This window comes from Stenella coeruleoalba, assembly GCF_951394435.1.
Source record: "Stenella coeruleoalba genome assembly, chromosome: 4".
Taxonomy (NCBI): Eukaryota; Metazoa; Chordata; class Mammalia; order Artiodactyla; family Delphinidae; genus Stenella; species Stenella coeruleoalba.
This window is the reverse complement of record NC_137149.1, coordinates 36,433,436-36,461,413: the sequence shown is the minus strand read 5'-3', so window position 1 is coordinate 36,461,413 and position 27,978 is coordinate 36,433,436. Positions and strand designations below refer to the sequence as shown.

Genomic DNA, 27,978 nt, shown 5'->3' with positions numbered 1-27,978 from the left:
ATACGTGGGACTTGAACATCCAAAGATTTGGGTATCAGTGGGGGTCCTGGAACCAATCCCCTGCAGATACTGAGGGACAACTGTAGCTCTGTCCTCTTCTGTATGCAAGAAAGTAATTCCTTCACTTTTGCAGACCTGCCATAAGCCAGGTGTTGTGACAGGCGACCCAAGGACACAGACCCCCTGTGGCCGAGGACATCGTGGTCTAGGGTGGCGCTTCTCAGCCACGGCTGCGTGTCACCCAGGAACCGTAAAAGGTGCCGATGCCCAGGTCCCACCCGCAGAGGCACTCACTTGACTCATCTCGCAGGAGAAAGTGCTGGGCGGGGTGTGTGGGGGGGTGAACGTGGGGTTAAAGCTACCAGGTGGTAGCTTTAAGGTGTAGCCAGGGCTGAGGGAGGGACAGAAAAGTAAACAGGTGATTCTGACCCAGCAGGGTCAGTGCTGGGACGGGCAGGGGTGAGGCTGTGCCGGAGCAGAAGGGCAGTGAAGCTGGGGGAGGGGGAGGGGGAGGGAGGGCTTTCTGGATCCTCCCTCCAGAGTGTGGGCACCAGAGCATTTGGGAGCAGAGCATTCCAGAGGGCAAAGGAGAAAGCTCCACTGGCCAGAGGACAGCAGGCTGTGAGGCGTAGAACTCCTTCTTTTCTCAGGGACCTCGGGATGGGCGCTTGGGGATCAGAAACCTCACCTGGACGTTTAGTAACAGGTGACACAGCAGCCGTGCCAGCAGAGTGAATCTGTTTCCTCATTGTATCCCTAAACACCCCACTGCCAGGATCCAGACAGCCAGGGACAGCTCCTGTGCCCCAGAACCCCTGAAATCATTCAGCCTAGCCAGTCCTAAGCCTGCTTGCCCTGCCTTGCCTGTTCCTTCCCACAGAAACCACCAGAAGGGCTCTTGGCCACATTTCCTCCCTTCTCCCTCTGTCTCAAGACTAACGCTAGTACTTCCCTGGGGGGACCCACATGGTGTGATGTGACCCGTCCTCTTAGGAACTGTGAATAACAAACTATCTTTTCAATGGCAATTGTCTCCTAATCTGCGGACTTCACTTCTAATTTTCTATTAACAGGCTCTATTTCAGAGCACTCATTCACTGGACTTATTTCAAAGAATTTCCTCTCCATCTGTTGCTGACATATTTGTCGGCAAGTGTTCCCCAAAACGGCAGTGGCCAGCAGCAACACCCCCTTATCACTTGTCAAAACACTGTATGTGCTGTGACATCCCCCTCACGAGACTCCAGGAAATTAACAAATCAGGCGCGTGTTGATTCTGAAGCCTCAGATGCAGGGATTGGAGCAGCTGAGATGGAAGTGGGAAAAGCCACCCAGGCAAATTGGGGGGGTGGGCAGAGGTGTTTCTGCTAAGTCAGAGGGGCCAACAGTGCGTGTCATTATTCTAGACGAGTTTAAGGATAAAGCTTAGGAGTGTGGCTTAAAGCTAGCCTGGAGTCCTTGGGAGGTTGGTAATGAGATTCTTTCTGAAGACTGCTGGGAATGGAAGTGTCTAGCACAGTGTGATGTCTTAAAGTCCTGAAGACCCAGAGCAGGAATCTCTGAGGACCCCCAATAAATAGCCCCCTGTATTAGTTTCCTAGGGGTGCTGGAACAAAGTCCCACAGATTGAGAGGCAATAAACAGCAGAGATGTATTGTCTCCCAGTCCTGGAGACTAGGAACCCGAGGTCAAGGTGTCCGCAGGGCTGTGCTCCCTCTGAAGGTGACAGGGAAGGGTGTGTGTCATGTCTGTCTGCCAGCTTCTGGTTTGGAGACACGCATACTTCTTTGACTTGAGACGGTGTAACTCCAGACTTCAAATGGCATTCTCCTTCTGCTTCCTTTCTGCTTCCAAACCTTGCCTGAGTGCATTTGAAAGGCAGAAGCTAAATCTTGTCCAGAACCCTAGCTGCAAGAGGGTCAGGACATGTGGTTTTTCTCTCTTTCTGGTCCTTATAATACAGGAGGCAGGAAAGAATGGAGTGGAAAAGGATGCTAGGTATCAAAATATAGTCTCTATCCCCGTGCCTCTCAGTCATTGCAAAGAGCAGATCATGGCTGAGAAAGTTTATAGAAACCTCCCTGTAAACCTAATTCACTGTGATTAGTATGATTGCATAAAATTACATGCCAACACAGAGACGTGGAAGGGAAATGATTGATCAGGGAGCCATGGCTATGCTGTAGTAACTAATTAACCCAAAATCTCGTGACTTAACATTAAAAGCCACAGAAGTAGAGAAAAGGGGAAAGAAACTCAGAACTGTTGAGCCCTCTCAAAAGCCTTGGGGGAGACGGTTTCCAAGCAGCATCATATCAAATAGGGTGTGAAGGCTGGGCGGGTTTTACGAAATCACAATATATCCCGGGGGAAGGCGTTGAAACTCGTCTTGGGTGGGAGTTCCCCCGAATCTCAGCCTAGGAGCTCAAGAAGTCCCACACGTGTTGCATTTCTTGTACCCTGCTATTGCTTGTTCAGCCCCGCACAGGGGGAGCAGGGAGCACACAGATTTTTTTGGTTTTTTGAAGATTGATTTATTTATTATTTATTTATTTTATTTAGTTTTGGCTGCGTCGGTCTTAGTTGCGGCACGCAGGATCTTCATTGCGGTGTGCGGGCTTCTCTCTGGTTGTGGCATGCGGGTTTTCTCTTCTCTAGTTGTGGTGCACAGGCTCCAGGGTGTGTGGGCTCTGTAGCTGTGGTGCGCGGGGTCCAGAGCACGTGGACCCTGTGGTTTGCAGCACACGGGCTCTCTAGTTGAGGCCCACGAGTTCAGTAGTTGAGGCGCACGCGGGCTTAGTTGCCCTGCGGCCTGTAGGATCTTAGTTCCCTGACCAGGGATCGAACCAGCATCCCCTGCATTGGAAGGGGGACACTGGACAACCAGGGAAGTCCCACACAGATTGTTTTGAAAGTCCTTCTTTCCCATCCCATGTCCAAGATAGGGGAGGAGGTCAAATCAAATAGAACAGAAGAAAATCAGAGGGTCATTCATTCTACGTTAGGCAAAGGTGTGCCCCGAAACAGAGTCAATCTTTGGTTGAGGTAAAGCCAAATGAAGACTGGATAAGCTGGTGCCTTGGAATTTGATTTGGTTTCTTTCTTTCTTTCTTTTCTTCTTCCTTCCTTCCTTCCTCTTCCCTCTCCTCACCCCCTCTCTCTTTCTGCCACTGTCCTGCAGTACATTCACTGTCATCTCCATGAGGGCAACAGGAAACAGTGCCCAGGATGTGTGATCCTGAGGGAAGTAACACAGCCAGGGTAGCATCACACTGACATCTTGGAAGTACAGATATTATTAGCAGTGAGCATGTGAGCCTGTCATGGGCGGGGCAGTTGAGTCTACAGCAAGGTTCTCGTCCTCTTGGGCATCCAGCTGTGTCTTTTCAGCAGCACCACTGTGACCTCTGGCTTAGGCATGATGTAGACCCTGTAAACCAGCTAAGGTGGGGATAGATGTTCCCACGAGGCTTTACTCCAAATTCCAGGGAAACAAGGCAGAAAATAATGTGGGAGGAGATCATCTCTTACATATGGACCCCCTGTCAGCCTAACTCCCAATCTAGTGCCCTCTGGTGGGCACTACCTTAGCCTCACTCCCAGGAATTCACAGCCACGAATCCAATCTTGGCTTCCTGAGGATAGATCTAGAGAGAACTCACTCTGCAGGAAACAAAGCCTGACGTTCGGTTGACTATCCCCTCCCAAGCAGACCCCATCTTTTCCTGGATTGTGGCCTTGTCGGTCCCAGTGAGAGCACTGCACTGCCCTCACTCATTTGGTAAATACCCACGCGGGTTTGGGGTTATTTCATTACAGGGGCTGAGAGGGGAGAAGGGAAGGGGGGGTGGCATGGTGGAGCAGGAATAGACACTTGTGCAATGTAGCTGCAGATGAAACAGATGAAAAGTCAGCAAAATTCAGGAAGACTTTGGATGTTTTCTCCTGGAATATACAGGGAAGATGCAGGAATCACTCTTCGAAGTAGGAGTCCCTGTTACTGGTAATACTGAGAAGATTCTCTGCATTGCCAGTTATACCGCAATGAGGGGACTGTGGATGGGACTTTAGCCTCGTGTAATCTCCATCATCCCATCCCCCAGTTCCATGACACAGGTAACTGGCACATCCTTAGTGTCTGCAGTTCCAAGCCCCCTCCACCCATATGCACAGGTAGGAGGTGCTCATTAAATGATTGCTAAGTGAATGAAGAAATGAGTGAGAATTTTTCCAAGTCACATGGATGTCAAGTACTTTTGTACTCGGAAAATAGCCCAAGTTACAGGTCCTCGTGGTGCCAATCCTGACACTGGCACCAGTGATTACAAAAACCGTGGAGAGGGTGGCTGAGTCCCATCAGCTGAGTCCAGCTGAAAAAGTGACGTTGCTACAGTTTTAAAAGTCAAAAATTGAAATGGAGTGTTGTCAACTCCTGTAAATACCATGATAGCCTTAAGAAGTAAAGAATGAAGAAAGGTGATCGGATTGCCTACCATATTTCCTTCATTCAGTCTTTTGTTTGGTCAGTCGATCAGCCAGTCAACAAACACTTGATAAGTACCTTTTCCAGGTCAGGCCAGTGCTAAGGTACTGGGGACATAGAAATGAATGAGGGAGGATTCCTGGCCTCAAGGAGATGAACAAAGTGATGGATACAACATGGTGAATGCTAGCATGGGAATGACAATAGAGGGGACTGTGGAGGTATGGGTCGGGGTCCAGAGGAGAAGCCTAAACTAGTCAGTCTGCCATGGATTAAATGTGTCTCCACCAAAATTCATGTTGAAGCCTTAACCCCCAGTGTGATGGTACTTGGAGTTGAGGCCTTTAGGAAGTAATTGGGTTTGGAAGAAGTCATAGGGTTGGAGCCCCCATGATGGGATTCGTGCCCTATAAGGGGATGAAGGGACCAGAGCTCTCTCTCTCTCCACCATGTGAGGATACAGCAAGAAAGCTGTCATGTAAACTAGGAAGAAGACCTTCACCAAGAACCCTACCATGCTGGCACCCTGATCTTGGACTTCCGGCTTCCAGGACTGTGATGAATAAATGCTTGCTGTTTACACCACTCAGTCTGTGGTAATCTGTTTTAGCAGCCCAAGCCAACTAAGACACACACACCCCTCATGGTAGTGAGTCTCCTGTTAGTGGAAGCAAGCAAGCAAAGGTTAGATGTGCATCCAGCAGTAATATAACTCTCCAGCCAGGTTTTGAACAATGAATGGAAATCTGCGAGGCAGAGGGGAGGAAAAAGCATTCCAAATGGTGTCAGAGTCTTGGAGGTGTGATGAATTTCCATGAGTTCAGAGAAAGGAGAGAAGCAGGGCTGGAGTTCAGGATTCATAAACAGGGCTGGGAGGATGATTATTGATTATTGATTCTCTCATTAAAACTTGTACTAACAAATCTCACACAGTATCCTGGGCTCCTTCTCTCCCTGAATTTTGAATGTTTTTAATTTACAGAAAACAAATAGCTGAAAAGTCAGTTCATATTTGCACATTTTGTAGTAAATTTCCATCCTCCTTAGAAGGAACTCGGAGACCTCATAAGGCACTAATTTTCACTTTCCCACATCTTGACTCAACTGTTAAAGGAGACACACCAGGAAGTTACAGCTCATCAACTCACACGGTACAGAAACCAGAAGTGGAATTCTGCTGTCTGGCGCTCCTGTTGGACGTGAATTCCCTATAGACTGGTCGGCCTCAGAGCTGCCCCAGATCCTCCACCCCAGAGGGCCGGAAGGAAGTAAGGGCTGGGCTGTGAGACTCAGCTCTGAAGGGGGCAGCGTGGGGCGGAGGAAATGCCTGCCCCGGAAGAGGCTGGAGACAAACAGCTTCCCACGTATCAGCTGCTGACCCTGGATGAGTCACTGGTCTCTGGAGCTTCAGGCTACTCTTCTGTAAAAAACAGGGTAGCCATACCCCCCTGATAAGAGTACTTAAGGATTAAATGCGCTTCAGCACCAATTATGTACCAGTTATGCAACCCTAAACGACAGCAGCTTAAATAGATGGGGGATACATTGTTTTTCTCCCTCTTTATCAGTTTCCCTGCTTTGACTATTGCCCCTACAATCCATACACAAGCCAAAGTGATTCTAAAGTGAGTTGGATTGTATCTCTCTTTCTCAAAACCCTCTCACTTGGAGTAAAAGCCATCTGAGCCCCTTTCCCACTTTCTGTCTCTGGCCCCCTCGCTGGTCCCTTGCAGGGCCTTTTTGCTGCCCATTCCCTCTGCCATCACACTCCTCCCCCAGAAGTCCAATGGCTTGCTGCCTCTCTTCTTTGGGTCTTTGCTCAAAGGTCACATTCTCAGTCCCTATCTACCCTGTTTAATGCTTACAACTACCCTACAAGGTACTTATTAGTATTAGAAGAATCAGAGGCTTATAGAGTGGAATAACCTGCCCAAATCTCATGGTAAGTGTCTGCATCAATTAGGACACCAGCAGTGTGTGGCAAAGAACAGGGAGCCCAACTCAAAGAGTCCTAAACAATAAAGGGGTTTTTTTAGCTTGTATAACTGAAGCCCAGTGGAATGTGGCTTCAGGCAGGGTTCGCTCAGGCTTTGGCACCATTTCTCTGCCACCCTTGCAGCTCTGCCTTATCCAAGGATAGGCTTCATCTTTAGCTTGTCTTTCTTTGTGGAAGCCAATGGCTTCTACAGTTCCTGGGGGGTCAGGGGGGTGGTTATATCCCCACATCACACTGGCCAAAGGCAGAGAATATCTCTTTAGGTAGCTCCTGAAAAAAAAGAAAGAAAACTCTTCATTTCCTGAATCCCTAGAAAATCATCTCCCCAGTTTTCATTGGCCCCAATTGGTTCATATGCCCAACCCTGAGCCAACTGTTAGAGCCAAAGGGTGAGGTTAGCCTGGCTGGCTGCAGCTGGAGCCACATGCCCCATTCCACAGCCAGATGTGCAGGGATGAGTAGTTGCTGAGATAAGGGGATGTGAGTGGCCACAAACAGCAGATGGCCCACACAGGAGCACAGCTGTTTGTTCTTGAGCAATCTGACTCTAAAGACTGTGTTCTTAACCACAGTGCTCTAAGCCCTTCAACCAGGGAAAGGACACCATCATTGTATGCAGGTGATGTGCTTCTATGCCTAGAAACACCAAAAGGCTCACTAGAAAAATTATCAAAATTAATAGCGGGTTGTGAAATTTAAGAGAGACATAATTGCTTTTCAAAGACTCACAAAAATTTAACGAAACAGAAGTAGTTTTCTCTTTGGTAAAAGTCTAATCTCTCCTCCATTGACATTTACTGTGACCCAAGCTGCTTCTACTTTGTTGCTCCTCATCTGTGTGGCCCAGAATAACCCCCCAAGTCCACATAACAGGTGACAGAATTGGGGGGTAGTGGAGGGAAGGAGGGAATTCTCATTCCCTTTAAGGAACTATCCTGAAAGTTGCAAATATCATTCTGTTCATATCCCATTGGTCAGAACCTTGTCACATGACCACAGCCAGCTGCAAGGGAGTCTGGGAAATATAGTCTTCAACTGGGTGAGCATGAACTCAGTTAAAAATTCTGTTACTACCTAGAAGGGGAGATGGGGTATTGGCAGATAATATCTTATACTATGGATGATTAATAGGAGATAAATAAGCAAAACTTAAGAGCTTTTTATTGTACTAAAAACAACTAAGTATAAAAAGAAAAGGAAAATATTTTCATTCAGAATAGTGACCAAAACTATATAATATCTAGGAATAAATTTATCCAGGGAGTTACAAGGTCTAAATGAAGAGAACACTAAACATACACTGAAGGAATAAAGCTGAATGAAAGACAGAGCATGACCTTGGGTGGATTACATGTCCACACTTGTCACATGAATGCATAACTTAGTGTAATTCCTATCAAAATCTTAATGGGAGTATCTCCTAATTCATCTCCAAAAATAAACATTTGAGAATAAATATTCTTTTCTATGTTTCCAAGAAAACATGGAAAAGAAACAATCATGAGGGTGACCACTCTCATCTAATTTTACAATGGGCTACAAATCTATTGTAATGAAATGAGTATAGTTCTGGTCCAGCAATAAACAATAGGTCAGTACAACAGAAGAGAGAATCCATATGCAAATCCACATATACGTGTGACTTGCTGTAAAATGAAGGTCACATTACAAGTTACTGGGAAAGGATGAAATTTTCAATAAATGTTGAAACAAATAGCTATCTATTTGGAAGAAATAAAATCAGAAACTATATCATACCATATAGAAAAATATAATCCATATGGTTGGGAGATTTAAATATTGATACAAAATATAAATTATACATATGTGTCTTATAAGAAAATATTGAGGAATATGTAAAATCTTGGGGGTAGAATAGGTTTCTGGAAACTGGAAAGTTATAAGAAAAATAATACTCAGAAACTATAAAAATAATATATTGTTTGAATTCTTTAAACTTTCATATGGAAGAGATACTATAAAGTCAAAAGAAAAGCAATAATCTAGAAGAAGATATTTGCAGTTGATGGACCAGAGAAGAGGGTAAATGTATTGAATAGTCAAGGAGCTCTGACTGAAAATTGACCAATATTCTAGATAGGCAGTTCGCAGGGATACTGGTCACATGAAAACTATGCAGCCGCATCAGCACTGAAATAACATTTCTCATCATCTGATAATAGCCAATAAGTAAAATTATTGATAACAGTGAGTGCTAGTAGAAGTGCAGAGAAATACACACTCATATTCTGTTTAATAGTACCATAAATTGTAAGTTTTGGGAACATAAAATGCATACCCTTTAACTACACGCTTCCACTTCTGGGAATTTATCCAGTCAAAATAAAAGTAGCAATATGTAAAGATAAGTTCAAGAATACTACTGCTGCATATTTTATAAGAACAAGACAAACAATTAAGCAAACAAAACTGGAAACAACCTGAGTGCCATAATAGGAGAATTGTTGAATAAAATATGGTATAACCATATATGGAATACTCTGCAAATACAGGTCCACAATTTCTTATCTGAAATTATTGGAGTCAGATATGGTTTCATAACTCAGATATTTTCAGACTTAAATATATACTTGTATTAAATAATATATATCATAATAATATGAATATAGTTTCTAACATAACATATAATAATATTTTAAAATATATGCTGTATATTATGTTATATACATAGTACTGTATACTATGTAGCAAGGCTTGGAGAGCATCTCATAATCAAATATATAAATATTTCTGTAGCAAAACATGACTTTTCACCCTAAGTAGAATAAATAAAACTATGAAGGGCTTCTCTGGTGGCGCAGTGGTTAAGAATCTGCCTGCTGATGCAGGGGACACAGGTTCGAGCCCTCGTCCAGGAAGATCCCACATGCCGTGGAGCAACTAAGCCCATGCGCCACAACTACTGAGCCTGCACTCTAGATCCCGCATGCCACAACTACTGAGCCCACCCGCTGCAACTACTGAAGCCCACGTGCCTAGAGCCCGTGCTCCACAACAAGAGAAGCCACTGCTCACCACAACTAGAGAAAGCCCACGCACAGCAACAAAGACCCAGCGCAGCAAAAATAAATAAAATAAAATAAATAAATTTATTTTTAAAAATAAATTTAAAAAACTATGAAGAGGACTTCCAGATCAGATTTTATCACTAAATGAATTACAAAACAACAAAACAAAACAAAACAATGGATTTCGAATGGAGGTAGGGACTGTGGATCTCATAGGTAGACCTACATATATTGATTTGGAAATATGTCAACAATACATGGTTAAATGCAAAAGTGACTCTTAGAATGACACATGGAGTATTGAGCTCTTTATTGTAAGAACAAAGCCAAAGTCCTAACGTATGTGGATATACGTCTGCATAAGTGAAGGGAGAAATAATGGAGGAGCTGTATGAATCAGGGTGGTTATATGGCAGGGAAAGGAGAGATTCAAACACATGTTTGTATTCTGTGATTTATTATAATGAGCTGGCTTTACTTTCATAATGCAAATATTAAAAAATTTTAAGAGGAGGAGAAATGAAAGAAAACCAAATAAAAACTATATTTGAAGATCCCAGAATTCCCTCCCAGCAGTGCTACTGTGCTTGGAACTGTTCAGGTGTGGGGTGCAGAAGTGACTCAGATGTCCACCTACTTTCACATACCTCACAGTGGAAAACAGGACTGTGAACTTACTTGTTTGTTAGTATTAGAAATGAGGCAATAGAGGATGCAGGAGTGGACTGGCCCTAGCTGGAGAGGGGATTGGAGCCACGCCTTGCCATGCAGTACTGCTAAGAGTAAATGCTTATATGAAATTCCCTACTTCATGTGTGTCAGTATGCTCTAACCATTTCATATGTATTAACTCCCTGACTTCTCCCAACAGCCCTCTGAGATGGATATTTTGTTATCATCATCCGCATTTTACAGATGAGAAAACCAAGGCTCAGGGAGATTATTTGCCCAAGGTCACACAGCTGGTCACAACAAAGCTGAGACCCAAACCAAGGCAGCCTGTCTCAGAGTCTGTCCACCCAACTACTCTGCAGATAGGACCATGGATAGCTGAATGGGAGGGATGCTCATCCGAGCCCCAGAGGCTGGAGCAGACTGGATATGTTCTAGAGATGCTACCTGGGTGGGGACACTGTGTGTCTGGCCAGAAAGGGTTCCCAGCAAAGGCCTGGCTGGGTGACCTAAGCTTCCTCCACAAGCAGCTGAAGGGTACTACAGGTCATCACTGAGTACCTCCTGCTGCATCTCACCCGGGGGCACCGGACAGAGCGCCTGGCAGAGCAGCTTAGTCACACATCGGTGCTGGCTGTTGAGCCTGAGATTTGGGAGTTTCATGTGACACCACTGGTGCTTTTTCCGTCCACCGTGGCTGATCACATCAGGCACGCCTCTCCCATGAACCTCTCAGCAGGCCTCTTTGCACCTGCTCTAGTGGGGGGGTCTGTCCATCTCTTGGAGGTGCCCTCTAGGCTCTCCCAATGTCCCAGTTTTTTGTATGCCACCCACCTATGTATTTAAGCCCCACCATCCCAAACGCAGCTCTCTGATTTGGTGAAAATCCAACCATTTTCACAAAATGATGTGATGACAAACAGAAAGAAATGTGATTGCATTTATATCAGGTATTCAAGGGTCTCAGAGCTGGTTTTATTTTATGTGTTTTTAAAATTCTGTAGTGCTTTACAGTTTTCAAAAGTTTCACACACATGATTTCCTATAATCCCATAATAACCCTTTTTTTTATCCCCTACCCCTTCCCTCTCCCCGCTGGTGACCACTAGTTTATCCTCTACATCTGTGAGTCAGCTGCTTTTTTGTTTTGTTCACTAGCTTGTTGTATTTTTTAGGTCCCACATATTAGTGATATCATAACGTTTTTGTCTTCCTCTGTCTGACTTACTTCATTTAGCATAATGCCCTCCAAGTCCATCCATGTTCCTGCAAATGGCAAAATTTCATTCTTTTTTATGGCTGAGTACTATCCCATTGTATATCTACACCCGTTGTACCTCTTCTCTATCCTTTCATCCATTGATGGACAGAGCTAGTTTTATTTTATGTTTCAAATCCCCAGAGAGCCAGTACTCACTATTTTGGATTTTCCTCCTTCTCACCTCTCACCCTCTTTCTGTCACTTTCTTTCTTTTCCCCTTTATCCCCACATCTCCTTGTCTCCTTCTTTTTCTGTCCCTCTTCCTTCCCTCTCAGGGTTCTTCAACACCCACGTCCCATCTGCTGTCGTTACTTTAGGCTGGATGGAAGGTGGTCTCAACCCCCAAGCCCCCTCCCTACTCAATTCATCAGGTATAGTACTAAGGCCCCCGCTGACCAGAGCAGACAGACAGCAGAACAAGGGTGTCTTCAGGGCATGAGAATCCTCTCTCCATGCACCCTCTCCCAACCCACTGTTTTCCTGAGAGAGGGAGTCTGGACTCTCCTGTCTCATTTATTTATCAGGAGCTTTCACTCTCTGGACCAGTGCTGCTAAACTTTAATCCATAAAAATTTCATCATGTCTTCAACATATTTGTTTATTTATAAATAATATGCATGTACCACCAAAATTCACATTATAAAACCTGCGTATAAAATAGACTTTTTTTTCACCTCACATATTTATATATGTATATGTATCTATTTTTTGGAGGATGAGCATATTTGAGTTCTACTATCTTAGCAAATCTTAATTATACAATACTGTGTTATCAACTATAGTCACCATGTTTTGCATTATCCTCAAACCTTATTCTTCTTAGAGCTGAAGGTTTGTATCCTTTTACCAGCCTTTCCCTATTTCCCCCTCCCCCAACCCCTAGCAACCACTTTTCTACTCTCTGTTTCTATGAGTTTGACTTTTTTTTTTAGATTCCACATACAAGTGAGACCATGCAGTATTTGTCCTTCTCTGTCTGACTTCTCACTTAACATAATGCCCTCAAGATCCATCCTTATTGTCCCAAATGGCAGGATGTCCTTCTTTCTCAGGGCTGAATAAATTCCACTGTATACACATACCACACCTTGATCCATTTGACTGCTGATGGACACTTAGGTTGTTTCCATAGCTTGGCTACTGTAAATGATGCTGCCCAAAATAGGCACTTCTAAAGTATCAGTTAAAAATACTAATGTAAATAAAAGTTCTAATATTTTCTTCCTGCCCCACCCACCGCTTTGCAGACCACAACTTTAAATCAGACAAGGAAATAACCCAGCTGCCTGCAGCTCTTGCTAACTGTGGTCTCTGATTCTCTATCTCCAGGACATGTTCACATCACAGACTTCAACATAGCGACGGTCGTGAAAGGCACAGAAAAGGCTTCCTCCATGGCCGGGACCAAACCCTACATGGGTGAGTATTGCAGATCCCCGCAGGCCTCAGCATTCCTCTCCTGCTTCATCTCACCCCTCCCTCACCCACCTCCCATCCCCTCACCAGACCCCAAACCATGCCCAGTATGTGCCGTGCTCTGTCACACCTTTGGCCCTTACCTAAGCTGTCTCCCCTGCCAGGAAGACCATCTCCTCCTGTGTTTTCTAGAGAACTCCTACTCAGCCAGAAAGGTTGGCTCCAGCTTAGGGAAAAACAAACAAACAAGTAAACAACAAACTCTTCTTTTTCCTTAAAGTCCAGTAGTGTTGCCAGAATACGATTTTGGTGTTGGTCATTTTGGATCTATATTCTCAGGTACACAGTGCTCTTGCAATGTGGCTTCAGGTTGGTTTTTCTTTAGGACTTTTCATGGAAATGTCATTTTTTTTAGTACACATTCTTTTCCTTTACTTTTTCTTTGTTAAGGGTGCCTATTGTCTGAATGTTGGGTCTTCTTTGTCAGTCTTCAATATTTGCCATTTTCAAATCTTTCTTATCTCTTTCGTCCTATGTTTAAATTTTTTCTCATTTTTTTTCTTTCTCTTTACTTTAAGGCATTCTCTGTTGTGTTTATTTGCTTTGTGTAGTTTCTAGTGAAGTATTTATTTCTGAAATAATTTCCCTTTGTTTCTATTTTTTTTCCTGAGTTCTTTTGCCAGATTTCTGAGTATTTAAATTATAATTTATGTGTTCTTTCATGTCTTGCATAATTTTTAAATGTCTATATTAGTTATTAATCCTTAATGTCTATATTAGTTGTCAATTGTTATATGACAAACCATGTCAAAACCTAGTGGCTTAGAACGGTAACAATTGTATTATCACAATTCTGCCACTTGATTTTTTTTAACATCTTTATTGGAGTATAATTGCTTTACAATGGTGTGTCAGCCTCTGCTTTATAACAAGGTGAATCAGTCACACATATACATATGTCCCCATATCTCTTCCCTCTTGCATCTCCCTCCCTCCCACCCTCCCTATCCCACCCCTCTAGGTGGTCACAAAGCACCGAGCTGATCTCCCTGTGCTTTGCGGCTGCCTCTCACTAGCTATCTATTTTACTTTTGGTAGTGTATATATGTCCATGCCACTCTCTCACTTTGTCCCAGCTTACCCTTCCCCCTCCCTGTATCTGCAAGTCCATTCTCTAGTAGATCTCCATCTTTATTCCCATCTTGCCCCTAGGTTCATCAGAACCATTTTTTTTTTAGATTCCATATATATGTGTTAGCATACAGTATTTGTTCTTCTCTTTCTGACTTACTTCACTCTGTATGACTGTCTCTAGGTCCATCCACCTCACTACAAATAACTCAGTTTCGTTCCTTTTTATCTGCCACTTGATTGAGTGGTTCTTCTGCTGGTTTTTGTTGTGGTCACTCATTCAGCTGCTGGGTCAGCCAGGACAGCTGAGATAAATGGGCCCCTCTCTCTGGGTGGTCTTTCATATCAAGGGGACTAGAGAGAGCTTGCTCACATGGTGGCAGCGGTTTCAAGAAGGAGAACCCAACTCCCACGTGCCTATCAAGGCTCTGCTTGCTTCACATTTCCTGATGTCCAACTGGACAAAGCAAGTCACATGATGAAGACCAGGGACCACATGGGAGGGAACTGCACTGGTCATGGATACCAGGCAGCCTGATTCATTGGGGAGCCATTTATGAAACAATCCACCACACTGTCTTTTCTGAGGTGCTTTCCTTGTACAATGTTGTTCTGCTCTTTATTCTCCTTTCTCTTATAACTTGACGTGGAATTTGACTTTGATACTTTTCTGTTGCTCATTTTCACGTAATATTAGTTTTCCTGAACCTTTATAAGATGGTGTGGCTCAGGGTAGCTTTTCTAACAGACTTGCCTCTTCTGTTGTTTAAGTGACATGTCACATCCCAAGGCAGCTTGCTACCTGGGATTTCCTTGCCCACTTCCACTTGCCCACTTCTATCTGGACCGCCTCTTTCTTTGGTCTGAGGGGCCCCCTTCCTGCTCAGTTTTGTTTTCATTCCCAACAGTTTCTCCCTGGGATCTTTCCTAGATGGGAGCTCTGGCTGGATTGATTAAAGCGATTTTGTGTCCCAGACTCTCCAGCTCCTGCAAAACTTACCAAGGGCCCTTCTCACTCACCTGAGATGGGTCTGGACAAGTCCCTCCCAGTTTCATCTGCTATTCTCAGACTGGTCAGCTGTGCCTCCCAGTCAATGTCTGCTCACTATTTTGAAGTCCCCTGTGCTCTGGTCCATCATAGGCTGTGTTATTATTTTCTTTGTTTCCTTCTGTACAGAAATCACTGCCATGGAGGGCTTGTCACTGTTGCTGGTTTATTCCCACCTGCTTATAGTTTGGGGTCTGGGGGGACAACTTAGCTTTGTAGTAAATATTGCCCATGGTTTTTGGTTTAGCTATTTATCTGCTCTGCCATTGTTTATAGGTGGATTGTGGAGATTCAAAAACTATGTCATTGTCTCCCCAGAATGGACTCCTTGTGTCCTTCATCTTTAACTTACTAAATAGATTACATAAATGAAGTTTGGCGGTAAATAATGGTAAAAACAATACTTTTTAGTATTTACTATGTATGTGCCAGGCATTCCATCCATAACCTTATTTAATCCTCACAAACATGAAGTAGGTGCAATTATTTATTCCCATTTTAGAGTTGAGGAAATGGGCTGAGAGAGGTCGGGGGACGTACCCAAGTTGACCTTGGTGGTGAAAGCAGACCCAAGTCAGTGTGAACACCAGAGGGTATACAATGAGTGGGTCTGTCCATTTCACAGAATCCCCTTGGGATGCTGAATACAGACCTTAATAAGGCTTTCACTGTTGACGACCTTTCTGAAATCCCATTCCAGAAGGATCCAGAGCTGGGGCAGTTCTATCCAAGGAGGTCCCTGCTTTAAGATTCAACAGAGATCAGACATGGAGATGGAGAATGGCAGTGAAGGAGGGGATAAGGCTGCCTCCAGGCCTCCGAATCAAGCAGTAGAGGGGATTACAGTGATGATCACTGTGCAGGGAACACCGCAGGAGGAGCAGGTGTGGGGGACGGTGGGAAGGATGAATTTGAAAGTGAGGTCTGTAGGAACTTCAAGACATTCAGATGTACTTCAAGACATTCAGATGTACTTCAAGACATTCAGATGTACTCCAAGCAACTGGAGAGTGATGTGAACTCCATCTGTGCATGGGGAGTTACCGGCACGGAGATGCAGCAAAGCCACGGCAGTGACAGGATCCCCCAGGGAGGACACAGGAGCGAAGAACACCAATTCTAAGCCCAGGAGCATTTTGCCGGAAGGGGCAGGTAGAGGCCAGAGGAGTCATCATCTCCAGAGGGAGGATGGAGGAGAGAGGTGACATAAGAGAAGAATCTCCCAGTTGGAGCCACCTCTATAATCCTATAAATTAGTTCCCACTGCCTTGAGGCTATTTCCAAAAAGCAAATTGATCTCTAGGAAAGTAGATTCTGGACCACTGGAGAAATTCAAGACAAGATTCTCCCAACCCTGACCTTTCTGCCCCTGCTTTGCCACTGTTCATAGCAGACTTTCCTGGGCTACCTCAGCCTCATGCCCTGGCTTCCCACTCATCTCTGACGCAGCTCTGTCCTGGCTCTCAGCCTCTGGGAAAGCAGACCAAGGTTGACCCAGAGGCCCCACTGTCAAAAAGGAGAAGAAAACCAACATGTATTTTGACCCTACCAGATGTTTGTCATTACATTTAATCCCCAGAAGATCCACATGAGAATTCTGCATCTCTTTCATTTTATATATGAGTAACCTGAGGCCCATAGAGGTTAGCTAACCTGCCCAGAGTCACACAGCTAGCAAGTGATGGAGCCAGAATTTGAAGCCATGTCTATTTGGGTCTGAAGTCCATGCTTTTTCAAAAAATTTTTCTTGAAATAGAGTTGATTTACAGTCATTGGGTTAGTTTCAGGTGTACAGCAAATTGATTCATTTTATATATACGTGTGTATATGTGTATGTATATATATATGTATAAATATATATATTCTTCTTTTACATTCTCTTCCATTATAGGTTATTACAAGATATTGAGGAGAGTTCCCTGTACTATATAATAGGTCCTTGTTGGTTATCTATTTTATATGTAGTAGCGTGTATATCTTAATCCCAAACTCCTAACTTATCCCTTCCCCCCGTCCCCTTTGGTAACCATAGTTTGTTTTCTATGTCTGTGAGTCTACTTCTGTTTTGTGAATAACTTCATTTGTATCATTTTTTTAGATTTCATGTATAAGTGATATCATGTGATATTTGTCTGGCTAACTTCACTCAGTATGACAATCTCTAGGTCCATCCATGTTGCTGCAAATGGCATTATTTCATTTGTTTTTATGGCTGAATAGTATTCCATCATGTATATGTACCACATCTTCTTTATCCATTCATCTGTTGATGGGCACTTACATTGCTTTTGAAGTCCACGCTTTTGCCACTGTACCAAGCTGCCTTTTTGACACTGAGTTCTTGTATCAGAAAGTCACATTTCTCAGACAAGAAAAAAGTGTATTGTCCCAGCTGTACCTAGGATTCAGGGCTTCTGGTGTCCTTCTAATTAAAGGAGCTTCAGTCCTGAATTAGTGAACAAATGCACAGGAGAGATTTTTATGGGATTTAGAGAGCACAGCTGATTTACCAAATGGATATTTACCAAATGGATATATTTTACCATTTACCAAATGGTATATATATATATATCCATTTACCAAATGGATATATTTTCAGGGGTTGGCAGTGCCAAGCAGTGGGAGGTTGGTGGGGAAAATGGGGGTGAGAGGGAAACTCTCTCATTCAGGTCACATCCTGCAGTTCCCAGGGCTATAAATTCCTGCTATCAAGTGGCAGGTTTGTTGATTTCGTTCACTTGAGCTGTTCAGTTCAAAGGCCCAATAACAAGTTCCCAGAATGTTCCAAACATGGATTTAGGGAACGGGCTGATGAGTAAGCTCCCAAAGGTTGCTCACGAAGGATGATCCCAGAAGAAATATTTGCATAGTACTGAATTTCCATTCATTAAAAGAGCAGATGGAATTCACCAACAGAGAAAAAAAAAAAAACTCTCTGAAACGTGCCAAATTAGAAGTCAGAAATGTTCCAGCAGCCTCCCGGGGCTTCAGACTTTATTCATCTGAGGTGAAATGAAGAGCTGAGTGTTATTTCAGCAAATACAGTGTTTCAGAGGTGTGAGGCTCAGAGTTAGGCACGGGGGCACAGGGGTGAGTCATGCTCTCCGGGGCCAAAGGGGCTCAACATCTGTGGGGCAGAGAGCTGTGCAGGCCTGGATTTAAGCAGGTCCCTGTCAAGATGGAGTCCCCAGAATGGGACCATCTGAGGAGTCAAAGTCTCAGGGTGTGCTCAGAGCTCACCTGCCAGGCGAGGATAAGGAAAGGTCATTTCAGTCGGAGCAGAGGCATAGAGGAGTGACGCAGCCTGGTGGGCTGGGAGACCCTAGCACTCCCATTTTTTTATAGCTTGTAGAACAAGAGGAGGTGAGAGGGAGAGACGAAACAAGCCAGAGTACCAGGATCTTGAATGCCATGATAAGGGCCACGGAACCAGTGGGAAGGCCAATGCTGGAGACTCACGGGATTGGCCTCATGGGTGGCCTTGGAGAAGAAAATGGGCAATCGGGCTTGCCAGAAAGGGGTCTCGATGAAGTGTGGGCTTCAGCGTGGGGTGATTTGGGTGTCTCCCACTTAGAGGCTGGGTGAACTTAGGCAAATCCCATTAGCCAATGTAATACACTTAAACTGCCCAGCATGGTGAAGGTCAAACCGCGGGACCCGACGGCGTCCTCATCTGAGAAATGGGATTAATGGTTATGCAATCTGCCTTAGTAGATTGTTTGTGAGGATTTCATGATGTAACTATGGAAAGTACGTAACGTAAAGTCAAGTGTAGATGCCTCAGACTGGTAACTGATACTATTATTGTTGCTGTTATCATTATTCAGACTATTTAGTATATGTTAAGCCCTGGGAGCCCAGACCCAAATCTGACATTCCCTTGCCTTATGGAGTTTGCCGTCTAATCGGGGAAAGAGACCCCAACCAAATCCTAATTCATGATAGGAGCTGGGTCGGCTGGGGGGTGGTGGGTGCCCTGGGAGATCATTGGGCCTGTGCCCTGTCCGTACTCACCATATGTGAGTTCCTTTCCCCAGTGAGCAAACACAGGTGGCTGTGGAGGCACCATGGCCATGCTTGTACTTTCCTTGTAGAAATGATGGAGGCTAAAGGAAGTAAAGTTTGCTACCCCTGTGCCAGAGAAAGTGACGGAGCCAGCATTCAGACCCAGGCCAGTGAGGCTCCAGGGCCCAATATCTTTCCTGAGAACTGGCAATCCATCCATCCATCCATCCATCCATCCATCTATTCATCCATCCAGCAGAGATTTATTGAGCACCTTCCACCTGCCAGGCGGTGTTCTATGGGCTGAAAACACGTCTGTGAACAAATAGGCAGTATTCCTGCCCTCATCAGTTTGGCTGTTTTTGAGGGAGACAATCACTTTGCAAATCATCGAACTGATAAATATATAGTTTGAGATGCTTATTTTTGAGGAACAACTTTCATGCGGTAAAATGCACTCTTTTAATGTAATCCAGTAAATTAATCCACCATAATGAAGACGGAGAAACAGCTCCATCACCTCCAAGATTCCCTCATCCCAGTTCCTGGCAACCAGTGATCAGTTTTCTATCCCTATAGTTTTGACTATTCCAGAAAGTCACAAAAACAGAGTCATATTTCTACAAACTTTTGAATCTGGCTTTTTTTACTTAGAATAATGCATTTGAGGTTTTGCCATGTTGTGTGGATCAGTAGCTTTCCTTTTGATTTCTGAGTAGAAATCCTTTGGATGAATATACACGTTTGGTTTATCCCTTCACCAGTTGTACGGCATTTGAGTTGTTTCCAGTTTTACACAATTGTAAATAAACTATTTGCGTACAGGTTTATATATAAACTTAAGTTTCTACTTCTCTAGAATAATTACATAGAAGTGGGATTGTTGGGTCATATGTAAATGTACGTTTAACTTTTTAAGAAACTGACAAACTCTTGAATATAGTTTCATTGGCTTATTTGCCATCCACATACCTTCTCTGTGAAGTATCTGTTCAAATCATTGCCCATTAATTTATTGGGTCATCTGTTTTTTATTATTAATTTCTGATAATTCTTTATATATTCTGGTTATAAGTCTTTTGCCAGATATATTTGCAAATATTTTCACCAGTCAGTGGCCTGTCTTTCTGTTACCTTAATAGCATCTTTTTAAAAGCAGATGTTTTAAATTCAAATGAAGTCCAATTTTTTATTTTTCGTTTATTGATCATGCACGGGGTGTCATTCTAAACATCTTTTCCTCCCTCACATGAGGTCACAAAGATTTTCTGCTTGTTTTCTTGTAGAAGTTTTATACTTTTGGGTTTTACATTTAGAACTATAGGCCATTTTGAGTTCACTTTTGAATGTGTTGTGAATTTTCATTGATTTACAAGGGCTGTCCAATTGTTACATCCAGCATTTGTCGAAAAGACGATTCTTTCTCTATTGCACTGGCTTTGCAACTTCATCAAAACTCAATTGACCATAAATGCATGGGTCTGTTTCTGGATTCTATTCTGTTCCATTGATCTACTTGTTTATGCTTTGACTAATCTCATACTTTTGCTTTTACTTCATAATAATACTCGGATCAGGTAGTGAGAGTCCTTCAACTCTTTTCTTCTTTTCAAAATTATTTTGGCTTTTCTATCCTTTGCCTTTTCATGTAAGGAAAAGGCTTTGTGCCCAGTCTTTGTCATGAGTACCCAGTGAGGGTATGTAGAGAGGAGTCTGTGAGTAATGCAAATTCCTCTTGTATCTGGACAAACAATAGTTCTATTCTCTCACTTAAGTTCTTATACAACCTTCAGCAATTCAGTTAAATTAGGCATCTTAATTTAAGTCTCCTTACTCTCTTCTATGGCAGCCCTGTTTTCTTCCCATGCTCTTCCCAAGGTAAGCCAGTATTCACATCCCAAACCTTCTTGAAGGTACCCGTCTTTCCTTAAATTTCAGACTAGTTGAGTTCAAGAAAAGTTATGGTTTCATAGATGATCTAGCTTTTTCTCACTGTTAGGCTGGGAGTGACACTCTTTCCAACTCATATTTTAAACACAGTAGAATTGTTTGAGGTCTTTATAAGGATTATGGTGGAAAAAGAGAGATGCTGATGGGATAGATGATTAGATTGGAGGGGTCAGGATAACTTTGCTGAGGAAGTGACTTTTCAGCTAGGTTCTAAAGGACGAGTAGGTGTTGTTGAGCACAACAGGTGGCAAAGCACTGCAGGAGACAGCAACTTTTCGCCTAGACCCTGAGGCAAAAGGGAGCTTGTCACATCGAAAGAACCATAAGGAAGCTAGATTGGCCTGAACAAAGTAGGCAAGGAGAGTGAGCCTGGAGACATGGCGGGGCCAGATCACGTGGTACTTGTGTACCCACGAAAGCTTTTGACAGTGGGAAATTTTAATGAACATTATGGGCCTGAGATAAACAGAGATCTTGGAATCCTTTAAGAGAGTAGCACTATCTAAATGAACTTTTCCATCAGCCTGACATGCTGTTTAGATGTTTATCACCCATTTCACATATTAACTGTGTAAAATGCACAGGGTTAGAACCCTGTGCTTTCAGTTAGCACTTTCCATCATTCTCTCTGAAAACTTTCCAAGGGTCTTCTTTTCTAATTTACTAATTTAATCTGACACATTTAACATGAAGTAGTTTTCTGATACTGGTGCACCATTGATTTCTGTACCTCATCAGAGCTTCTCAGCCAGTTAAACTTTCCCTGCTGTTCCTTTTCTCATGCAGACAGGTGAGGTCCTACTGGTCCACACCTGAGCAGCGTCTTACATACCTTAATGAAACGACTCTTCTGTTACCATTAACACTACTAGCATCACCAGATAGAAAGAAATTATCAGACTGATGCAGCAGATTCATTTCGTCTCAAATTAATATCTGAGTTCATTTGCCAAGATAAAAAGCCAAAGAAACATGAATTGCCCCCAAGGGATCCAGACAGAGGCCAGGCACCCTGCTCATCTCTGCTTTCCACAGCTTTTCCACACATTCTCATCAAAGAATGATGATGGAGCTCTTGAATCATTTGGGGAACATGTACAACATGTACATTTGTGAGTTGGTCTTTCATTTATGTGTGCATTTCATTTCCCATTCAATAATGAATTGATATAATAATAACTAGCTCACATCTATTTGGAACTTGCTTTGTGTCAGTCCTTGTTCTAAATGACTCACATAGAGCTTTGTGCTAATCCCTGACGTTTTGGCCCTGACTTAGTCATACCCCTATTCAAAGAGCTCACAGTCCAGTGAGAACGGTGGACATGTATATCCTTAATTGCAGTACGGCATGATCAGTGCTGCAAGGGAGGAACCAACAAGGGTTTGGTGAGAATCCAGAACACTGATGTACTTGGCCAAGAGAGGGGAAAAGAAGGGAACTGAGAAACAGGAAGGGACTTGAAGAACACTCCACAGAAGGTGTAAAATTTGGTCTGGGTTTTGAAGTATGAGTAGGAGTTCATGAGTATAAAAAATAGGGTAAAGATTACCAGGCAAGTCATAGAAGATTAAACATAAAGTGTGTCCTATTCTTTGAAGTTGGCCCAATGGGTATAATAAAGATAGTGGCCAAAATATGAGGCGGTTGGAACCTATTTTTAGGAATTTTTCATGCTAAGGAGTTTGACCATTATTCTACAGTAAATAGAAAAATTTGGAAATATTTTAATTAAGTGATTTGAACATGTGAATGATAATAAAATGACAACAATGTTAGATTGCATTTATTGAGCACTTACTTTGTGCTCAATAAATACATACAGAACTTCATTTTCTCTTCTCAATAACTTGATGTAGCAGACATCGTTATTCCTTTTTACAGATGAGGAAAACCAAGGTACAAATAAGACATTAGGCATTTTGCCTGAGGCCACTGTGGCAGTAAGCCTGGGAGCTGGGGTTCAGGTTCAGGTTGAATAATCACTACACTCACACCTTCCGTCTCTCCGTTCCACTGATTCTACTGACTTAGAAAGGTGTTTGAGGAGTAAGTGTAGTGGGATTACAGGGGCCCAGGCTGGGGTAGGGGAGGAGCTGTCATGAGTCCAAGCAGAAGTGAAAAAGGACCAGAGAAGACAGGAAGATTCTGGAAGGGAAAAATGATGAGTCTTGAGAATTAATCACATGATCCAAAACATAGGCTGGACGAGGGGCAGGGTCCATGAGACTCCCACGTTTCTGACTTGCACAACTGAGCAGCCCATCAACAGAGGCTGAGAACGCAGGAGAAGGGGCCGTTGGAGAGGGAGAGTTTGGCTTGAACAGATTGAATGTGCCATGCCTGTGGGGCTTCAAGGTAGAGGTGTCCAGATCTCGCACATCCTGCCAGCCGGATGTGTGAGCCACAGAAAGGCTCAGTGGACAGCAGAACTGGGCTCTGGTCCCAGCTGGGCTGGAAGCCATGGAACTCCTCCAATAGGCTTCGGCTTCCTCACCTACAAAAGGTAGGGGAGGAAGGAAATTACCTTGAAGGTCCCCTCTAGGCTGAAATGCGGTAATTCTATGTTCCCAGTCCAGAAGGATGCAATTACCTGTAGAAACCGATCCTGGAAGCCAGTCAGCTTGTAAGCTAGACATTGAATAGCATTGTCACACTCCGCTGCAGCAATCAGAGCCTTCAGGAATATTCATAGAGCTAACGCATCAGACCAATAATTATAACTTAGGTGGTTTCTGTGGTTTTTCTCCATATTTTTAGTCTAATGAGGAAGTAAACTCTGTGTGGTGAGGATAGGGGGCAAAGCCCACCACATGCATATTTACATTGCCTCGGGGTGATCTCTTTCAGACGACACCCCATGTTCTTGCTTTTCTGGAAGGCCAATTCTCTGATGTCCCTTGGAATCCAGACTCACTTTCCATTTAAAACCTGCACTGACAGAATTGCTCAGCTACTGGTAGAAAAGGTTAGTGGGAAGTGGGGCTGATCTATCCATGCCACTGGCCGTGCTGGGGAAGCAGCTTCCGTGCAGCCCGATTTCCCCCCAGTGTATTCATTCGTGGGCTCACAGCTATCCATGGACCGTGCAACATGCATGCACACCGTGAAGGATCCTGGGGATGTAGCGTGGAAGGAAACAGGTGTTGCTGGGGAATGTGATTCAACAGCCACTTTTATTAATGTGCATGTTAATGGCGAACCACATGGCTTTTTTGCTTTTGGACTATGTTGAAACCTTAATTTCCTAATTTTAGAATACCCGGACCTTCGTAAATACTCTTGATTTTCGTTCCAATTGAATTCACAGATTTAATGCATTGACCATGGAGAGATTTTGGCGTATAGAACATATAGAGTATATATATTGTGTGTATATGTATATCTGTTTTATGATACATCATTTTCAGCATATACATAAAGATGGTGTAATGTCTGGAGTTTGAAGGAGACAGGGCAAGGTCTGGTCGTCATTCTGGATGACCCCAGAGAATGGGGGAGGCCTGGGTTCAAATGAGGCTCAGAGCCACGGTAGCTGTGTCACCTCTCCAAGCCTGGCTTTCTCAGATGGAGATCATGATCGTACTCGCCTCTCAAGTTCCTTCTGAGGATAAAATGAGATAATGCATGTGAAACTATAGAAAGTATTCCATAAATGTTAGCTTTCCTGAGGAGTAAATAACATATGTAAAGAAACTTGAATAGCTTCTAGCACATGGTAGATGCTCAACAAACGGCCACATTAATAATGCAGCTCTTGGTGTTGTAAAGAAAACCATTGCTCGTGATAATAATGGAACAGCTGTATTGAGCGCCCCTTGAAAGTGGTAAGAGCAGCTTTCCAGTCCACGCTCTTCCACTTGCTGTCTCCACGGCCCTGAACTTGCCCCTTTACCTCTCTGTGCATCCGTTTCTTCATCTGGGGCTTAGGGTGCTTTGAGCATGGGTGTGGGTAATTATGAAGGAACCTTTGTGCCCTAGAAAGCTCTGCATGACTGTTTTGTGCGTGACGATGATGGTTACAGTGGGCATTTTCAATGGCTCAAAATAGGTTCAGGGCTGGCCCTTACCCCACCAGGGCATTGCAAGGAGTTTTAGTTGTTTTTCTTTCTGGAAGACCTTGGGAAATTTCATTTATCCATCACCCCTGCAGGTGTACCCAGACCTTGAACCCTGGACATCCTTTCTGGGCGAGGCCATAGCCAACTTCAGCTATCTGCTTGGTTTGTCGTTTGCTGTCCTGGGCTCCCCCTTCAGGGTTCCTTCATCACTCACTCTGCTCCAGGGAACCCCCAGTCCTGGCCTTGCCAGCATCAGCCCAGAACCTCCTGGTCCTTTCCTCAGTGAGACTCAGCTGCAGCTAGCCAAATGGCACGTCATTGTGAAGATTAAATGAGTTAAATGCTAAACTAAATTAAATTAGTAAATTAAATAAATTAGTAAATTTATTTTACTACTATAATTTATTACTAAATTATATTAGTAAATAAATTAGTAAATTAAATAAGTAAATTAAATTAGTAAATTAACTAAATTAAATTAGATTAAATAAATTAAATGAGTTTAATGCTAAACTCTTAAAACAAAGTTTGGTGCATGACAGATGCTCCAGAGAGATGAGCTATTTTTATTAGCAGTGTGTCAAGAACTTAGAACAGGGCTTGACACATAGCGAGGGCTGTACTGGTGTTGTTTGCTTTTTTTTTTATACGATCATTCATTTATTTAGTCAGTCAACAAACCTTGCCCACGTGTCTTCTTCATGCCAGGCAAGACTTGGGGAGCCAGGGAGAACATGACCGTCCCTGCCCTCAGGGAGCTTAAAGTCTAGCAAGAAGCAAACAAATAAGCAAAAATGCAGCCGGAATGTAAAGATCAAGAGATGCCTGGGGGAGGTGAGGATAAAGAGGAAGCTGTAATCTAGTCTGGAGGGAGGGGAATGATAAGAAAATGATAATAGCAGAGATGTATTTTGAGGAATACATGACAGATGTAAAGAAGCCTGCAGAATGGTACGTATTCGGTTCCTAGAAGTGGTAACTCTGAAGCTGCACCCTTTGTGAGAGAACCTGGTGGATTAGGGGAGAGAAAAAGAGACAGATAGACAGACAGGGTGTTCTAGGAATGGCAAGCAGCGTGTGCAGCTGGAGCCCAAGGTGGCCATGGGCAACTCCTGGGCCATAATACAGCTTAGAAGATCTACAGGTAGGAGCTGAGGGGCTACAGAATTTAAACCACCCTCTAGGCCACATGGGTTTCCAGCCCTAGTTCTTTGTACTGTTCCACTGAAAAATCAAAAAGATTCCAGGATCAAGTCTAATAAATTTCCAAACCATGCTTGCTATTGAGTCATTAAAGGCGCTAAGAAGTCTACAAGAAAGAACGCAATTGAACCTCGTCATTTCCCAGACATGTTTGACCTCAGAATCATTTCTCCTCCAAAATCTATGAGCCTAACATGGCTGGTGGCATTCCTGGGAATACAGATTGTGAAACAGCCATCGTCATAGGAAGACCTTGAGGCAGGGTACTGCCGTGGTCTGAGTTGCATATCAGAAAGCTAACTCCCCCAGAAGCAAGGACGGACTGGAGAAGGAGACTCTGGAAGCCAGAGGACGGGTGGAGAAGCTAGTGCAGGAGACCAGAAGGAAGGAATGGGGATCTGAACAAGGGCCACGTGTTGGCGAAGAGGAGGAAGGGGATACAGGAGCTGAGGAAGGAGAGTCATCCAGCATTGATGGCTGAATTTAACTGTTCCAATAATGGGAACTCCCTGAACCTGGAAGTCAGGACCAGGAGTTCTGACTTGAGCCCTGAGTTGGTGAGTTGTGGCCAAGGCAAGCCACTCTCGCCCCTCAAGCCCGGTGGCCAATTCTAACACAGAGGGGACGATGACAAGATGGTTTCCAAGGGACCCTGCACCCCTGCCGTGCTGACAGTCCTAGGCTGTGAGCTGTCTCTACTTCTGAAGCAGGCAAGCAATGTGCTGGACCAGCTGTATGGCCCCAGGGTGAAATTGACATGCATTGATTAAGTGCCTACCATGTACTTGGCTGAGTGCTAGGCTCTGGGACAGAGGGAAGGAAGGTAGCAGCTTTCATCAGGACCCATCCTCAGGTAAGTCCATCACCCCTGGAAGTCACCTCAGTATAGGAGAAAGGACTTTGGAATCAGATACTGAGAGAGGCTAATCCCAGCTCTGCCATCCCAGCTGGCTGACCTGGAGCAAGTTCCCAGCCCCTCTTAACTAGATTCCTAGGGCTGCACAACGAAGTCCCACAAATGTGGTGGCTTGGAGCAACAGAAATTCATTCACTCACAGTTCTGGAAGCCAGTAGTTCAATATCAAGGTGTCTGCAGAGCCGTGCTCCCTCGGAGGTGTAGGAGAGGCTCTTCCAGCTTCCGGGGCTCCAGGGCTTCCTTGGCTTGTGGCCGCATCCCTCCAGGCTCTGCCTCCTCCCACGGCTTTCTCTTTCTCTCAAATCCACCTCTTCTTTCTCTTAGAAAGGCATCAGCCATTGAATCTAGGAAGGGTCCACCCTGAATCCGGGATGGCTTTATCCTGACGTCTGTATTAATGACATCTGCAAAGTCCCTATTTCCAAATAAGGCCCCGTTCACAGGTACTTGGACATATCTTTTGGGGACACTTCACCCAACTACACCCCTTCATGTCTCTGCCTCTTCATCTGGAACGTGGAGATCATTGTAGGCTTGTTTTATTGGGCGGTTGGGAGGGTGAAGAGAAGTAGTACGTGTAAAATCCTTAACAAAGCACCTGGCAAGCTGTAGTTTCCATACTCATTCATTCATGATGAAATGATGGTGACAGGTCTGTGTCTTGTACCTGTCCTTCAAGCTCTAATCCTGTATGATGCCCTCGCCTCTAAGCACTGATCCAGGCCACTAAAGCAGCCGTTCTGGTGGCATATGGATTGTGACATAAAGGTTGTTTATGTTCTCTCAGCCCCAGCTGTGCAAGGGAG

General features: G+C 44.0%; 1 protein-coding gene across 2 annotated transcripts in view; it reads left to right on the top strand.

Annotated features, from left to right (window-relative positions):
- Nucleotides 1-27,978, top strand: part of STK32B (serine/threonine kinase 32B) — a 343,330-nt gene that overhangs the window by 279,043 nt on the left and 36,309 nt on the right. The window contains exon 6 of one of the 2 annotated variants that reach the window (XM_079920140.1): nt 12,771-12,860. The exons of the other annotated variant lie outside the window; for it this stretch is intronic. Coding sequence (XP_079776266.1) covers nt 12,771-12,860 — 90 coding nt within the window. The remainder of the gene's footprint in view (nt 1-12,770; nt 12,861-27,978) is intronic. 2 annotated transcript variants of the gene reach the window in all.